The sequence below is a fragment of the Coturnix japonica genome, chromosome 1 (genome assembly GCF_054131305.1).
Source record: "Coturnix japonica strain WE chromosome 1, WE-NBRP24, whole genome shotgun sequence".
Classification (NCBI taxonomy): domain Eukaryota; kingdom Metazoa; phylum Chordata; class Aves; order Galliformes; family Phasianidae; genus Coturnix; species Coturnix japonica.
In genome coordinates this window covers 51380367-51396170 of record NC_140663.1, presented here as the reverse complement: position 1 = coordinate 51396170, position 15804 = coordinate 51380367, and the positions used below count along the sequence as shown (strand labels likewise).

Sequence of the window (15804 nt, the reverse complement as noted above, 5' to 3'; positions counted from 1 at the left end):
CCTTTGTTTGTTAGGCTTGGCTATTACATATAATGCCTCAAAACTGGGGAATACAGTGGTAGTTTAGTGAACCTCAGCTGAAAACTTTGAAATTGTAGGAGAACATTAAAAGGGTGGAAAAGAGCCAAGTAGCAGCACATGAAAGGAGGGTGGTGGTGATGGTGGGAGGACTTTGAAAATGTCTCACTTATATTTTTTTCCCCTCCCTCTCCCCCGGTGGACTATTGCCGAATTCATCAGTTGTATCCTCGTAGGTGAGCTGCACGTTTACTGCACGTTCTGCACCAGGAATGCGTTTTCTGTCCCATTGTGTGATTTATTTATTTATTTATTTATTTGAGCAGCTTTTCACTCCACACCAGTATCACTTTCTGCAGCTAAACCAAACCCATAGACAATTCACAATTATTTTTGTGTGTGTGTGTGGTGCACAATAATCTTTTTAATAGGATGTTCGATTGAGGACTAAAGTAATGTAAAGAAGGAATACTTGTGTTGTGTGCTAAAAACTAGTTTACATTTTAAGACTTTTCTTGCAGGAGTTCATGAACAGTTTATTTGGAAATATACTCCTCAGAGGCAATAGAACTGGACCAGACTTTCATAGAACTGAGTATCTAGTGTGTGTGGTGTTCCTAGTAAGATAAATGTAGGCATGTGTTTAGCTTTCTCCTCCCAGCAGTGAGATGTGACTGCAAGTTGCAGAGAAAGATGGATGAGGAAGGCAGCCCTGCAGACGGGGTGTTCCAGGACTGTGAGCTTGTTAGTCAGAGCTGAGCACTTTGAAATGTTCACTGGTGAGCTGTGTAATGAAATCCAGATGCCAAGTGATCCAGTGTTATCTCTCAGTAAAAGTTTTTTTGCTTGTAGCTTAGTGTATAGGCATGCCTCATGTGTGTAGAGTATATGAATAAGGCATGCTGTGCTTGTGCGCACACATTCTTATAAGTCACTTCTGGAATACAACCAAAAAAAAAAAAACCCTTCTACATGCCAAACTTTGAGACATATGAAGGCTTTTTCCGTGGTCTGTCAGTAGCTGTATTTAGAAACATTCTCCTTTTTTTTTTTTTTTCTTTTTCTTTTTTTAAATGTGGAAAACAGAATCGTGGGCTTAAGCTAAGTATTCTTCCACTGTGTAACCTGCGGATTCTTAAATGTTAGTTGGTAAGGAGAGTTCTGGGCAACAATCCTTTACAAATCTTAAACTTGGAATGGGATTATGAGGGGTTATATATTATTTGACAGATTTATTCTTTAAAATAGAATATGACAGTGTCAAGCCTTCATGCTGTGATACCAAAAACCCACTGCTAGCACTGATTAGCAAGACTAGATGTGGAACTTTGTCAGTGACAGAGTAAGAAGTAGTGACACTCAATCTACCAGGAGGGTTTCTTGACTGTCTTCTTGTAGAAGTTTTGATCTTAAGCTCCTTTTTTCTGAAGTATCTCAGCAAAATCTGATTTACAAAGCATATTTGTCAGCTGTAGCTCTTCTGCTTTGGAGGTTGTGGCTGCTTCCACCAAGTCCAACGCACTGGTATATTTAGCTAAATAGCTTCTAGCTGCATGGTGTGAGTACTAAGTGCATTAAAGCTGCTTTTGGGGCCTAATGAATTGAATCATATAAACACATTTTCACTTAATCAAGCTTCGTTTATGGAAGTTAGGACCAATGTTTTCCCCTTTTTAGTCTCTGCTTCTCTACTGACTTGTTAAATCATGAAGATGAGAATGTTCACAGCTAATTAGAAGTTCGGGGTAGTGGTTGCTGATGTAGAAACCTTTGTAATAAAGGTTACATTATTGGTGATCTCTTTCCACCTTCCCCATCAAATCTAGTGTTGGGATCCAGTTATCTGAGAGTCTTTCACCTGGTTGTGGAAAAGCATATAGAAACTCATTCTTGAAATGTTTAAAAGTAAATAAATGAAACCAACAAAAAAAAGGGAAACAACATCTTTTCCTTTAAAATAAAAGATGTGGAAGCTAGCTGTGATTTCTGGATGCCCATCTCCATACAGAGATAAGTCATGAGAACTAAGGGGTGTGACCAGATCTAGCCTTCTTCTTTCCTCACATTGCTGTATTGCTATAAGCCCTGAGCTAGTGTTCTCTTACACCTATTTCTACCTTGGTGTGGTTCAAGAGCCTGAGTCACTTTCAAACTATGGTTTACCAACACCTGTGTAACACTAGGGACACTTTCTTACTGAGGAATTAAGAGGAGATTGGGTAGAAAAAATTTCCGTAAACTTTTGACATTTGTGTAGCGAAGCACAGTCTGAGTTTTATTTTTAACCTAATAATTGAGAAAATTCAGCCTGACTTCTTTCTGGAGGAAAAAGCAACTCTTGATCTCTTCCCTCCTTGTGCCTTAGTTGAGTTGAAGTGTTGACCTCTCCTGCATAGCAACAGTTTGTAGTCACAAACAGAGGCCTGGGACTTCACTGCAGGGTGGTGAGGGAAGTGCGTTCCAGTGTCAGGACATGTGCCAGAATAGGAGAGGGAAATGTGATGGCTACACAGTTTCAAGGACTGAAACCTAGTTTCAAGGTTTTCTCCTTACAGGGCTACACACTGGCTCTGTTGGGATCGAGCAAGTATCCCACCTTTCCCTTTCCATGGTTAACCAACCCCCTTGTTGTGTATACTTGACAGTGAATGGAAGTGTTTGCAGCAGCTGCCCCCTGTGTGTGTGCAGTTCTGCAGGGACTGGAGGTCATGTTTGGCATTTTGTTTGGCGGTGCACTTTGCAAGCATGAAGAGAGATGATTGTGGTATCAAGAAGAGAAGCACTGGTAGTTCTTTGCTTGGTTACTGATGCACCACCTCTTTAAAAAACAAAACAACGACTCTGCAACACAACTCTAGTGCTTTTTCAGAGAGACAATGACCTGTTCTATAATGCATTCAAAAATGAATGCCAACAATTTTCCTTTATAAACACCATTAAATATTTTGCCCATGCATTCCGGTTTTCACACATCAAACTCAATTTCCATCTGTTGTGCACAGGAAGTCTTGAATATATACTGATAACTGCTAAAAAGAGAACTATTAATCTAAACTGGCATTTTCTGTCTCCAAAAGTTTTTCAGGTAATATGCAGAACTCCACGTACTTTACACAAAGGACAAATGTTTTTAATAACAGCCAGAGATGTATCTAGATGTATCTGAAGGGAAAGGTGTACATGCTCCAATGATTTAGCACTTGGCAGGGATAAGAGTTTGGATTTGTTTTTTTTCTGCAGCTCCAGCATTTTGTGTTCCCTGAGGGGAGGAGGAGTGTGCAAATATGGCAGCAGAATGTGAGCGATCCTGCAGTTTGTGGGATACCACTAACTCTCTTTTTTCTGTGTGCCTCCTTACAAAAGAGTCTTTTGCTTGTTTGTATTGTGGAAAACAGACTCTTAGCACAGATTGGTATTGCTGTTTTCTTTACATATTTATATATATATATGTATATGTGTGTTTGTTTTTACAAACATTACAACTTTTCAGACTAACTTATTAACCTACTGTTAGCAGAGTTCAGAGCTGTCTCACAGTAGCAAGAGAGGATTTTTCTCACTCTTCCTACCTAGAGGGCAAGACATGTCTGAGAGGGGGGCCTGATCTTGAACAGAATGGTTTTTTTGTTTGTTTTGACTCTGGGAAATCTGTGGGGTGTTGTGGCCAAGTGACTTTAAAGGGCTGCTTGTTAACAGAAAGACAGCACTTGGGACACCCTTGTCTTGGGGAAGGGAATAAAGTATTTTTGTGAATGCTTCTGTTTTACCTGGATAACTAATGAGTCTCCTTTTGAAGGTTCTAAGAGATCATCTTCTAAGGTTTAATATGGCTTCTCTGCTACAGATACCAAGCTAGTGTGAACTGAAACCTCAGCGCTGGTTTGACCCAAGCATAATGCAGCAAACAGCTACCTACTTTATTCATTTCTAATTTCACTCTAGGGAGAACTAGAGAGGCAGTTACTGCAGGCTAATCCCATCCTGGAGGCCTTTGGAAATGCCAAGACAGTAAAGAATGACAACTCCTCAAGATTTGTGAGTATTACTGTCCAGCATGATTTCCAGTATGCTAAGCTTTTCAGAGTGAGGAATGTTTTTGGTTTTGATTGCATTGGTATCCTGACAGCTATCTGTGCGACTTCCTTGAGTTAATCTGGGAAGAGAATTTCATTCAGTGAATTATCCAGAAAGTGCTTCTGGTAGGTCTCTAGTGTGAAGGAACCTGATCTTGTGCCAGGACTATTTGCACTGATTTTTATCCTAAGTTTATTACAGTTAGTTTTATCCTAAAGAGCAAATAACAATTCTTACTTTGCTTGCTCTGGAAAGATGGACAAGTGTCTGAGGCAGACTGAGGAGCCAGAGCTGGAGCTAAATGGAAATGGTTGCTGTTGGGCGTTGAGGGAAGCAGAACTGTTTGAACTGTATAGCACAGAAAACTGAAAATGCAGTAGTTGTGGGAAATCTAGGTTGAAACATAATTAAGTTGAATTGTAGGCTGTCCATCCTTAGTTAAAGGTGTCTGGTGTCTTGGTCACTAAATTGCTGTTGCGATCAGTAGACTTTGCCTATTGGCTGGTCTTATGTTTTGCATTAAACTTGCCTGACCTGTTCTGAATTTCCTCTATTAAAACAATAAGGTTAGCCTTTGCTGCCCATTGCAGTTGCTGGATAGAATGAATACTAACCTTTTTGCCAATACCTTCCTTTCAGGGCAAGTTCATCAGAATCAACTTTGATGTCAATGGTTACATTGTTGGTGCCAATATCGAGACCTGTATCCTTTTTCTAACTGTTTAAAAGTAACAGGGTATTGAGAGTGTCAGTAATAGTGCTTGTTGGCTGATAACAATTGCTAAATCAATACCTCTGTTAATTGGCACGAGAAGAAAATCAAATACTACTAGGTTTTCTCCTGTGATAAAAGAGAAAATGTTTTGTATGTTCTGCCATATGCCTTAACTCTCAGAAGATCTACTGGAGAAGTCACGTGCAATTCGTCAAGCCAAAGAGGAGAGAACTTTTCACATCTTCTACTACCTACTCTCTGGAGCAGGAGAACATCTGAAGAGTAAGTTTGGTTTTTGTTATAGTTATGGAGTTCTCTTTTTACCACAGCAGAGGGTCCGAAGTCTTTATACACTTGCACCTGTTCTTTCATAGTTTCATGTCTCTGCCTCTTAGGTCTGTCCACCCCTTCTCCACTTCTGCATACACATACATCCCTCTGCCCTCCCCTTTCAGTTCCTGAAAACTTGCTTCTCTGGTTCCTTCCTGTGCTTGTCTCCTTGCCAGAAATGAATCTACACCCTTCCTTATCTAAATCACTGTCCTGTGTTTAGTCTAGTCTTGTATGACGTAAGCCCTTCTTGTGCAGGAATTATCCTACTGTGATGTGCTCAGCATTTAACTGAATGGAGCAAAGCATCTGGCACCTATGCAACTCTAGGATGCTAGCACATCTACCTGTAAAGCTTTAGCCCAATATCGGACTGCATGTTGTATGAGAGCTGCAAATTGATATGGAGGAATAACAGAAAGAGAGGGCTTTTCTCATAGCTGCTACTGTTTCGAGAGCTATATATTAACCTTGGTGTGACTTGAAACAACTAAGGTATCTGAAGTTGAAGGCAAACTTACTTCAAAGTTAATAACCTGCTTTTTTAGACTTGAGGCATAATGATGATTGGCACTTCTGTTGTGGAGTATTCCAGAGGAAAGAATAGAAAGAAATAAGGCAAAAAATCTCAACTTCTATTCTAATATATATTTTATTTTCATCTGTTAGTAAAACTGATCTTAATCTCAGATTCATCCAGCACCTGCTAGTGTGTGCAGGTGAGAAATTTGCTCTCAGTGGTAGCTTGTCTGTTAAAATATAACACCACAGTAACTTCCTTCTCATTTTTTATCTCAAGCTGATCTACTTCTGGAACCTTACAACAAATACCGCTTCCTTTCCAATGGGCATGTTACAATCCCGGGTCAGCAAGACAAAGATATGTTTCAGGAGACCATGGAAGCAATGAGGATCATGGGCATCCCAGATGAGGAACAATTAGGTATGAGTCCTCTGGAGAGCTTGAAATGCTAGAAAATCAAGGAGGAAATGGATCACATCTCTCTAGACCTTTATTTTTTATTTGTTTCCATTTTTTGGTATTTTTTTGTTGTTACTTTGTTTCTCCAGCCTCCATCCCAAACCCAAAGTGAGCAGGGTGCATATGGTGAGCTTAGTAGCTTTGGAGTAACCCAGCTCAGGGTATACCAGCATAGTTTCAGTTCATACATTCAGTGTTAGAAGTCAAACTGCCAATGAAAACATTCATCTGTTTGCTGGTTTTGATCCTAGTCTGAGGGCTGTGTATCTGGTTTATGAGTAACAAATCAAAGATACAAGATTTCCCTGTCTATCTTGTGTAATGCTAGGCTTGTGTGCTCCCCTGCCCCTTAAGCAATGGCTTTTAAGTATCTAATGTAGTGCTGGCTGGATTAGTACTTTGAAAATGGCCTGCTCGTAGTGCCTTTATTTCTAGCTTAACACTGAACTGCTGATCAGAAATTAAATTGTCTGATTCTGGGAGCACAGTTCCCTAGAATTTATGCTCTCATTTATAATCTGCCTTGCTGCTTGGGAACCAATGTTCTGCCAAATTTCAGTTTGTAGATGTATAAGGTCTTATAAAACTAGAACTTTTTTTCCTGCATTGAAACAAGCATCTGTGGGTTTTTTTTTTTAATTGAGGTCACTGCTTCCTCTGCTGGAGGCAGTAACTCTTGTGGCTGGAATATGTACCTGTGCCTTAGCTGTTGCTCTTCACAGTGCAGCCAGCAGTAAATCCGTGCTTCTGTTATCCACGATTTAATACTATATTCTAATACATCGAAGACTGAAACTGCTATATAGAGTTGAAGACGTTTGCCTAAACAGAATTAAATAATTGGCAGCCTAATTTATTGCTAAGATGTCCTACTGTATTGTGTTTGTTGTTGTCATTTGATTTGCGGTTTGTTTTGTTTTCAATGTATGCTCTAGGGCATGTCTTTGCTGTCACATAGATGAACTATTGGTTCCAACTACTGCAGCAAAGATAACTGTAGTATTTTGTACTTGCCATTCAAGGTATGAAGTTCGTCTAGGCTTAAAATAAGAATATCTAGAGTAGCTGGCTGGGCAGTAAGGTTACTTAGTTTTGATGTGTGATCTAAATGCTAACTTTCTCCATGTATGAGACAACATCAAAACAAGCTGTATGTCCAAGTGCCAGGACTCCAGATTCAGCTGTCAAAACACTGGATTTCAAGACATGCCAGTAGGAGCATATATGGTTCTCTTCTGTTAGTCCTGATGTAGAATCTATGGAGCCTTTGTTTGTTCTGCTGTCAAAATGATATTGTTTTAAAGCAGCTGTTTCTGTAGTAGGTAAAAAAAATTAAGAGATGAAAAAAATCTTTGGCATAAAACCATTTTTGTGAGTGACTACCAATTTTTTTCAAGGCAACGAGAAGCTCTTATGCAGTCAGCTCTGATAGGTACATAGTGAACGTTAGACTGATGCTGTGACACTGAACATTTTTTTCCCAGTCCTAATGTCTGATGCTACATTGGCACTGTTCAGAAGTACAAATATATGATTTAATAATGGTTGAGATGATTCAGCAAGTGATTTGGTTATGGTACTGGCCCTGCTGCCCACATCCTGCTGCCCTTCCTATATTGTAGTTGTCTGTATGGTCTACAGATCTTGGTCAGGGAACTGAAAGTAATAGTGCATTTTGGTTATCGGGAACAAACATCAAAAAGTGTGGATGTTATAGGTTGAGATGTGACTCTTGGTCTTGTCTCCAACTTTACTGTAGTGATGCTGAGGGTGGGCATATTCCCAGGTTGCACAGCCTTGCACTGGAGAAGCAGGGAAAGTCCTGTGTGCTGGATGGGAGTCCTGTAGAGGAATTACTTACCTGTGGTGGGTTTTTTCCCTCAAATTCCAGAAACATTTTTTGCTGTTGAGAAGAGCTTGTTATTTTTCATGACATGGTTAACTGGGTCATACTGGGGCTTTTGCTGATGTCTGACACTGAGCTGTTATTATTTCAAAAGGTCTTCTGAAGGTTATCTCAGGTGTTCTTCAGCTTGGCAACATAGTCTTCAAGAAGGAGCGCAACACAGACCAAGCCTCTATGCCAGACAATACAGGTAACCAATCTCCTTTCCCTGCCCCTCCACCCCTAAAAAAAAAATCCTCCATAGAAAACTGAAGAAAAAAAAGCTTATGGGAAGTTCTTGCAAGTAGAAAAATCAGTTACAGTATGTAGGGAATTCTGCTGTCCTATTTTTCTATCAGTTGGCTTACTGTCAAAGGAGTTGACATGCCCCTTCATATGAATATAAAAAGAAATGCTTTGTCTTGCCAAATGTGGATTTGCAGCCACTCGCGGGCAGGAATGTGGCACTGTTATTGTAAAAGAACTGGGCAGAAAGTACACATAACGGTGACCAGATGAAAAGGCTTACTCTACTGGAACACGTAGTGTGTGTCTGTTTTAACCATGCTAAGAATGATTACTTACATACCTGATTAAGAAATATTTACTAACTTCATATTTAGGCACCTTTTAATTTCATTGCCTATTATTACAGGTGTATATATACATCATATTTCACACAACGGATGTCTGCATGTTGGAAGGCATCATAAAGTTCCATTATAGAATTACTGCAGAAATGCTGAGAGGTGGCTGATCGCTCTTTAAATGTTTTTATTTTTGGCTGTTATGGTAGAAACTGTGCTTTAAATGGTACCTTAGGAAGGAGAGTAAGCCATTTGATTTTTTGGCATTTTAATCTGAAATAAAAAGAGTTGCCCCAAAAGCTACTTAGCAGATGAAGAAAGTACAGTTAGTTTGATAAAGTCAGTCACTGTTGGTATCTTTAATTTGATGGTAAATGTGAAGTTTATGAGGATTCTGTGTTATGTCTTAGTGGTATGTGATAGTATTGTGTCAAATGGACTCCTGTAGCTTTTAAAGTAACCTGTAACCTCAAGCATGGGCTGCTTGAGCTTTTTGGGAGGGTTTCTTTGTTTCATTAACCTGCTCTTCATTTTATGGCTTTTTGAGAGCAGTCCTTACTGTCCTGAGAATGCAGTTGCAGAAATGTTTTCTTTTTCTTGTTTTCTTTAAGAAAAAAAGAAAATAAACAAAAAACCCAGCACATGAATACCTTTGTTGTTTCCTTTTCCTTCTTTAGCTGCACAGAAAGTGTCTCATCTTTTGGGTATCAACGTGACAGACTTCACCAGAGGTATTCTGACTCCTCGCATCAAAGTTGGACGAGATTATGTCCAGAAAGCTCAGACCAAAGAACAGGTAGGCATTCTGTACAAGTGAATGAGTACTTCAGTCTTCAATTTTGCTGTCACGAAGCTAACAAATCTATTAAATTTTTCTTTAGCATTTAATGGCCATCTTCGTGGCTGCAATGTTGGCAGCTACACTTGAATAATACAGCATCTGTGTTCCTTCTAGTATTAGCTCTCTTGATCTGTTTAAAAATAGAAGTCACCCCTGCCCCTGTAGCACTTTTTCTCATATGAGGAAAAAATGAGAGCACAACTCTCCTAATTTTAGTGACTGGCTGTCCCAGGAGAGTAAGTTTCTTCAGTTCTCTATGCAAGGATGACATTTCCAAGTTGCTATAATATAGAAAGCACCATTTCTGAGTAGGCCAGCTACTCGGGTGAGAGAATTTGTATCTCACCCTTGAAATTGTTTGTACGTTTCTTAATAGTCTTGAATCAGGCTGTACTGAATGTGCTGTTAAAGTGAACCTGAACTCAAAGCTAACTAATAAAGTAGAGTCCCTGTGCTCACTCTCTACGTGGCTTTTTCATAAACACATCATTATTCTCAGTGTAAATAAACATACCCCATAACATGAGAAGGATTAGGAAGGGAAAGTGAGATCTAGAAATATTCAGACTGTCCTTTTGTTTTGACATTTGGTTTCTTACTCTGTATGCTTTATTTTTGTGTTAATCATGGGTACGGTAATGGCACTGAGGGGAAAAAAAAATGACTTTGACAAATTCTAAATTACAAATTAATTTAAATGCTTTTCTTTGGATATATGTGAACATACTATATTGCCTTGGAAGGGACTTGGTTTTATTTATTTTTTCTTGAACATTAGGCTATGGTTTCTCACGTGGGCAGGGTCCTGAAAGTTGGTTTTGACATGCTACTTTATTAAGACATTATTTGCTCCCACTTATGGAATATCACCATTATAACGCAACTCCTGATATTTGTCTTTCTGCATAGGCTGACTTTGCCATTGAGGCTCTGGCTAAGGCCACTTATGAACGGATGTTCCGGTGGCTGGTTATGCGCATCAACAAGGCGTTGGATAAGACCAAGAGACAGGGCGCATCCTTCATTGGAATCCTTGACATTGCTGGCTTTGAGATTTTTGAGGTAAGGACACATCAGGTCCCTGCACTCAGCACAGTTTGCCATGGAGCCAGGTAGGAAATTGTTGAAGGAAATAGTTTTAAAGCTGGAATAAGATAGAATAGCTTTGGATATCATGTGAATCCTACTTTTGTTTGAGATCCATACTGATTTGAACTGTCAGGTTATTTAATAAAGTGTCCAAGTAATTCATTCTTTCTTTCTTTAAGTATACTACAAATATTGTTATCCCGTTGCTTTCTGTTCTGGTGCTTGCATCCTTTCTGTCATGTGCATCACAATTACTTTAATTTCATAGTTCTGGCCATTTGTGATTCTCTGTAATTCAGCATGTAGCAGAATGCAGATACTGTTTTTCTTAGGGTGGCATATTATTGAGTCAGTCTGTGAAGGGGAATCTAAGCACAAAAACTGATGCAAGACAAATGTAGGAAAGAAGCAGCTGAAGGAAAAGATGGAAAAGGGAAAGTGGGAGCTCCCTCTATAGGTAACAGGGAATGGTTAGGCTAAATCATAATGTCCATGAAACTACAGTTTCAGAGCATGGCTTTGCATTATGCTTAGTCCTATCTAGTCACAGGCTAACACCAGAAAAGAACCATCCTGCCATCCCTATGGCAGCCAGGCAATTCCTATAAGCTTGTGTTTTTCTGAATCTAGCTTTTCTGCAGCTGCTACGTTACTTGGTCCATTTATTAATGAAATAGGAAACCAAGCCACAGGAAAATTGCTTTGTTTCTCTCTGATCCCGTTGTTGATCCAACTGTACTTTTGGTTGCTACATCTCATAATGCGGAAATGCATGGTTAGGAATTACTGGAACATGGAGGGAGTAGAACAGAACCACTCTGTTCAGCAGTTACATTAAAATTAAGTATGGTCTAACATGAAAATACATCCTTGGTTTTTAACCTTATCCATGTAGTTTGAAGAAATCAGGACACAATGAAAAATTTTGCTCAGTTTTCTCCTTCTGATTTTATACATGAGGATTAAAAAGGACTTCCCAGTACACGTGTTTTCAGGAATCTGCCTGCAGACCTCCATTGCTTCCCCCTCCTATGAAGAGAGGACTTGCCAGCTCTGAGTTTGTGAGAAAACTGGAGGCTTTTCTGCTCCTGGGTTAAGTGGCTACAGTAATTCTTCTGCTGTTTATGACAAAACATTCTTCTGCAAATTCTGAGGAGCAGCGTTTGAATTTCCCTTGGGACTGATGCAGTGTTTCAGTAGCATGTGACAGGAAATGCGGTTCATAAGCAAAAGGGTTAGAAGTTAAGACAAGAACACTAGCTTAGAGTTGCTGTACTATAACTATAAATGTGATGTTTATTGCTAGAATAGTAGATATGCCTTATAACTGTTCAAATATCTTTCTACCCTTTTCTTCATTAGCTGAACTCCTTTGAGCAGTTGTGTATTAATTACACAAATGAAAAGCTGCAGCAGCTCTTTAACCACACCATGTTCATTCTGGAGCAAGAGGAGTACCAGAGGGAGGGCATAGAGTGGAATTTCATTGACTTTGGCCTGGACCTGCAGCCCTGCATAGACCTCATAGAGAAGCCGGTAAGAAGCTTGTTCTCCTGTCCTTGGACAACAAGAGATGGCTGCACTAGTTGTGTCATAGAAAAGGTAGTCTCTGTATACAGCTAGCTTTTGTAATCCTCTACTGGCACGCTGGTTTGATAAGAAGCAGAAATGAATTGTTTTCTCTTGGTCTTGAAAGTATGTCATCAATAAAACTGTTAGTATCGGTTCTGTAGGAAGTATTGCATGCAAACAGATCACCTTGTCACCTGTCTTTTCTTCTCAGAAAATTATCTTTGTGTAGAACTGCATGGTGCTGGGTGCGTAAGTGAAGTTTAGGATAAGTAGTGTGAACTTCCTTTGTTGCCTACAAGTGTGAAGAGAGGCTGTGAACCTCTATTGCTTTCACTCTGCACTTGCAAAACTTGGAAATTCACACATTTCACAGCAGATGTTCCAATAGTAAGAACTAGTGTCTGCAATTTTCTGCTCTGGTCTTCTGTAGTGTTCCTTTTACTAAAATATATACATATTTTATATATATATATTTCACTTAAAACACCCTGTACAAGTGTCATGAAAGAGAGCTTCTGTTAAAAATGTTCAGAGGCTGTGGATGCCCCATCCCTGGAGGCATTCAAGGCCTGGCTGGATGTGGCTCTGGGCAGCCTGGTCCAGTGGTTGGTGACCCTGCACACAGCAGGGGGTTTGAAACCAGATGATAATTGTGGTCCCTTTCAACCCAGGCCATTCTATAATTCTATGATTTCAGAAGATAATCTTGAGAGATTATTAATAATTTCTATTACTATGGCAGCAGTTGAACTGATACCACAGGACAGGGGAATGTGACAGGGATTGTGTGTCCTTTTTTTCCTAGCTGTCCAAGGGTTTTAATTACTGACGTAGTCCTGTACTTAACGATGTTTGGGTGTTTCCCTCTTTTAAGGCTGGCCCCCCTGGTATACTGGCACTGCTGGATGAAGAGTGCTGGTTCCCAAAAGCAACAGACAAAAGCTTTGTGGAAAAAGTTGTACAAGAACAAGGCACCCACCCCAAATTTCAGAAGCCAAAACAGCTGAAAGACAAAGCTGACTTCTGTATCATACATTATGCTGGCAAGGTAATGAATGAATAGCTAAACTGCATGAGAAGAATGTCTGTCTTATTTTCCACTGCGTAACTACTGTTTTTTAGAAGTAGCTACTTAGCAAAGTGACTGTGTATGGGAAGACATGGGAGGTTGGTGGGAGACTTCACAAAGCCATTTCATTGCTGTAGACTTTACGGGGCCTAAGGAGATTTACCTGCAAATTATTTATGAGTAGTTGAGGACATGTCAAAACGACACCAGCTGAAATTTGTTCTCTGTGACTTAATGGGATTGGAGATACTTCACAGAAACCTTGTGTCAAGATTTCATCACCAATAATGGTGGTGCAGCAGTTTTTTGCTTCACACTCAGGCTGATGCATTCTAGCATTGCAAATCCACCCCCTTTACCAATAGAGCAGAACAATCAGCATTCTGGGAGGGGGGGGGGGATGGTGTCTGTAGATATGCTTGCTTTGATGACACATTCAAGAATAATTAGGTAGTCTGTTGTTGATTATGCAAACCCTGGTGCTGCTTTTCTAGACCTTGCAGAATCTTGCTGGATCTTGTGCTGCAGAAAATGGTCTGGAGTTTCTTGATGTGTTTTTCTTCTCCAGGTGGATTACAAAGCAGATGAGTGGCTGATGAAGAACATGGATCCACTGAATGATAACATTGCTACTCTTCTCCATCAGTCGTCGGATAAGTTTGTGTCTGAGTTGTGGAAAGATGGTACGTAGATAAATTTAATCTCATATATTTTCTCTTCCTGTTTTACAGGGAAAAACTTGTTGGTTCATCAAAAATCTGTTATGACCTATGTTACTTTTTTTCCCTGGGGACTAAACCACCAAAATGAATATTATCCAGTACTTCCTTTGCTTAGACCCTGGTACTGCGTTTAAAATTCACTGTAACACAAAAGAAAGGCTCGTGTGCATTGACTTACATTAAGCTTTCTGCATATACTGCAATTATTGTTCCAATTGAGAATTCCAGATTAAAATATGAACACACCAATGCGTCCTGGCAGCTTGCTTAGCTGCAACACTCAAATGCAAGATCTGAGGTTGAATCTAGGTTTTCTGTCCTGCAACTAGCGTGTTTTTGCCACAGTGTTGTTCAGTATTTTATTCTATCTCCTCTGAGTTTATCTGCTTTTGAGTCTTACTGTTACTGTCACTTTCTGTCATGGGTTTTCTTTGACGTCTCTGTCTGTTGCAGAGATGCAGAACGTTCAGAGAGCCTATTTCTATCAACACTTTCCTATTCTTCATCTAGAACCAGGTGACTGAGAAATCCAGCTGTTGTGTCGTGTGTAATGCATCCTAGAGCCATGCAAGAAATGCTTCCATTAACTTCTCTTTGTCCCTTTGTCATACCTGCTTGTCTCTCTTGTTCATTTCCTTTGCTTTGTGCTAGTAGCTCCTCATGGACTTAGAAAAATAAATAAATCCTTGTGAGTGGATACAAGACAAATATGGACACATTCAGGCACAAAAAGCGTTCTTGCAAGACTTTCACAAGAACAACTAAAAGCAAGTCCCTGTCAAATGTTTGAACACAGAACTAGTAAGGCTATTTTTCATTCCAAAACTTGGAAGAAGGATTTCTAAGACTATGTTAAAACTGAAATTCAGTTTAATGCTGATTTTAGTGCTGGGGTTTGATTTCAGCCACAGATCACAAAAAAGAAAGTTAGTTTGGAAAAGGAATTGGTACTACATGAAAAATATCTGTCAGCAAGTAGTACCCAGTAAGGCCTTTGCTGTGTGAGGCTGACACATGCCTGTTGGAAATAGAATGTCAACTGAGCCACAGCTGTTCAGATCTCATCTATTGTTCTTAGCTGGATCTTCTGTTGCAAGTGACTGTCCTTTTTGCCATCTTGATGTAGATGGCAGAGCTCAAGTTTTTAAGAGGATTGTTCCAAACAGAATCTGGGACACTCTTCTATGGATTTCCCTGTGGTGTCATCTAGTAAAATAACCTTCTTTTCTTTCTGATAAGACAGCTTTGGCCCTATTCTAATGGCTGCTCTAGAAGTGAGCAGTTGTAAACTGGCATTAACTGTAAATGAGAGTGTTTGTCCTTTCTTGTTTCTTCATTTGTGGGGATTTCTCTTGACAGGTTTTTTTAATCAAGCCAGTTGAGCATAAGTTATATATTTTCAGAAGTTAAGACAGGAGCCTGGTTGTAGGCATCAGGCAATCACTGAGGATAGTAATGAGAAAATAGATTGAGGCCCTTGAGAAAAAGTACCTTAGGGTGTGGGAATTTATAGTGGTTGTGAGCGTGAATATTTATTTCAACATGATAGAACAACAGGAAGAAGAAGTGCTTTAGTTTCTTCTGGCTGATGATATTTTCAGATCTAACTGGTTTCTATTGAAAAAAAAAAAAAAACAATCTTGGAGTTTACCCATCAAGATGATAGCTTCATTAGTACTCGGATGTCATTGTGACTTAGTGGAGAAGCTGTTGGGGCAGGGAGTTCTGGCTTTCTCCTAGTGGTGTTGTTTGTGTCTGTAATTCATGGAATACTCGTACTGCAAAATAACTCAAGCAGTGCTATCTTGGGATTTGGTGTCTATCGTGCCTTTAACCGTGTTTGTTCAGTTAGCAAGTAGGTATGGCTTTTCTGATCACCAACCATGGCAAATCTGCTTGTGACTGAATAGTCAGGCTGGG

The 15804-nt window shown here is 39.7% G+C and overlaps 1 protein-coding gene across 2 annotated transcripts in view; it reads left to right on the top strand.

Moving 5' to 3' along the window:
• The window catches only part of MYH9 (myosin heavy chain 9), a 65589-nt gene that overhangs the window by 30243 nt on the left and 19542 nt on the right, over positions 1–15804 (top strand). For both annotated transcript variants that reach the window (XM_015862207.3, XM_085519227.1), the window contains exons 6-15: positions 3961–4053; positions 4732–4795; positions 4991–5089; positions 5937–6080; positions 8120–8215; positions 9269–9387; positions 10342–10494; positions 11884–12057; positions 12968–13141; positions 13731–13845. In XM_015862207.3, coding sequence (XP_015717693.2) covers positions 3961–4053; positions 4732–4795; positions 4991–5089; positions 5937–6080; positions 8120–8215; positions 9269–9387; positions 10342–10494; positions 11884–12057; positions 12968–13141; positions 13731–13845 — 1231 coding nt within the window. The remainder of the gene's footprint in view (positions 1–3960; positions 4054–4731; positions 4796–4990; positions 5090–5936; positions 6081–8119; positions 8216–9268; positions 9388–10341; positions 10495–11883; positions 12058–12967; positions 13142–13730; positions 13846–15804) is intronic.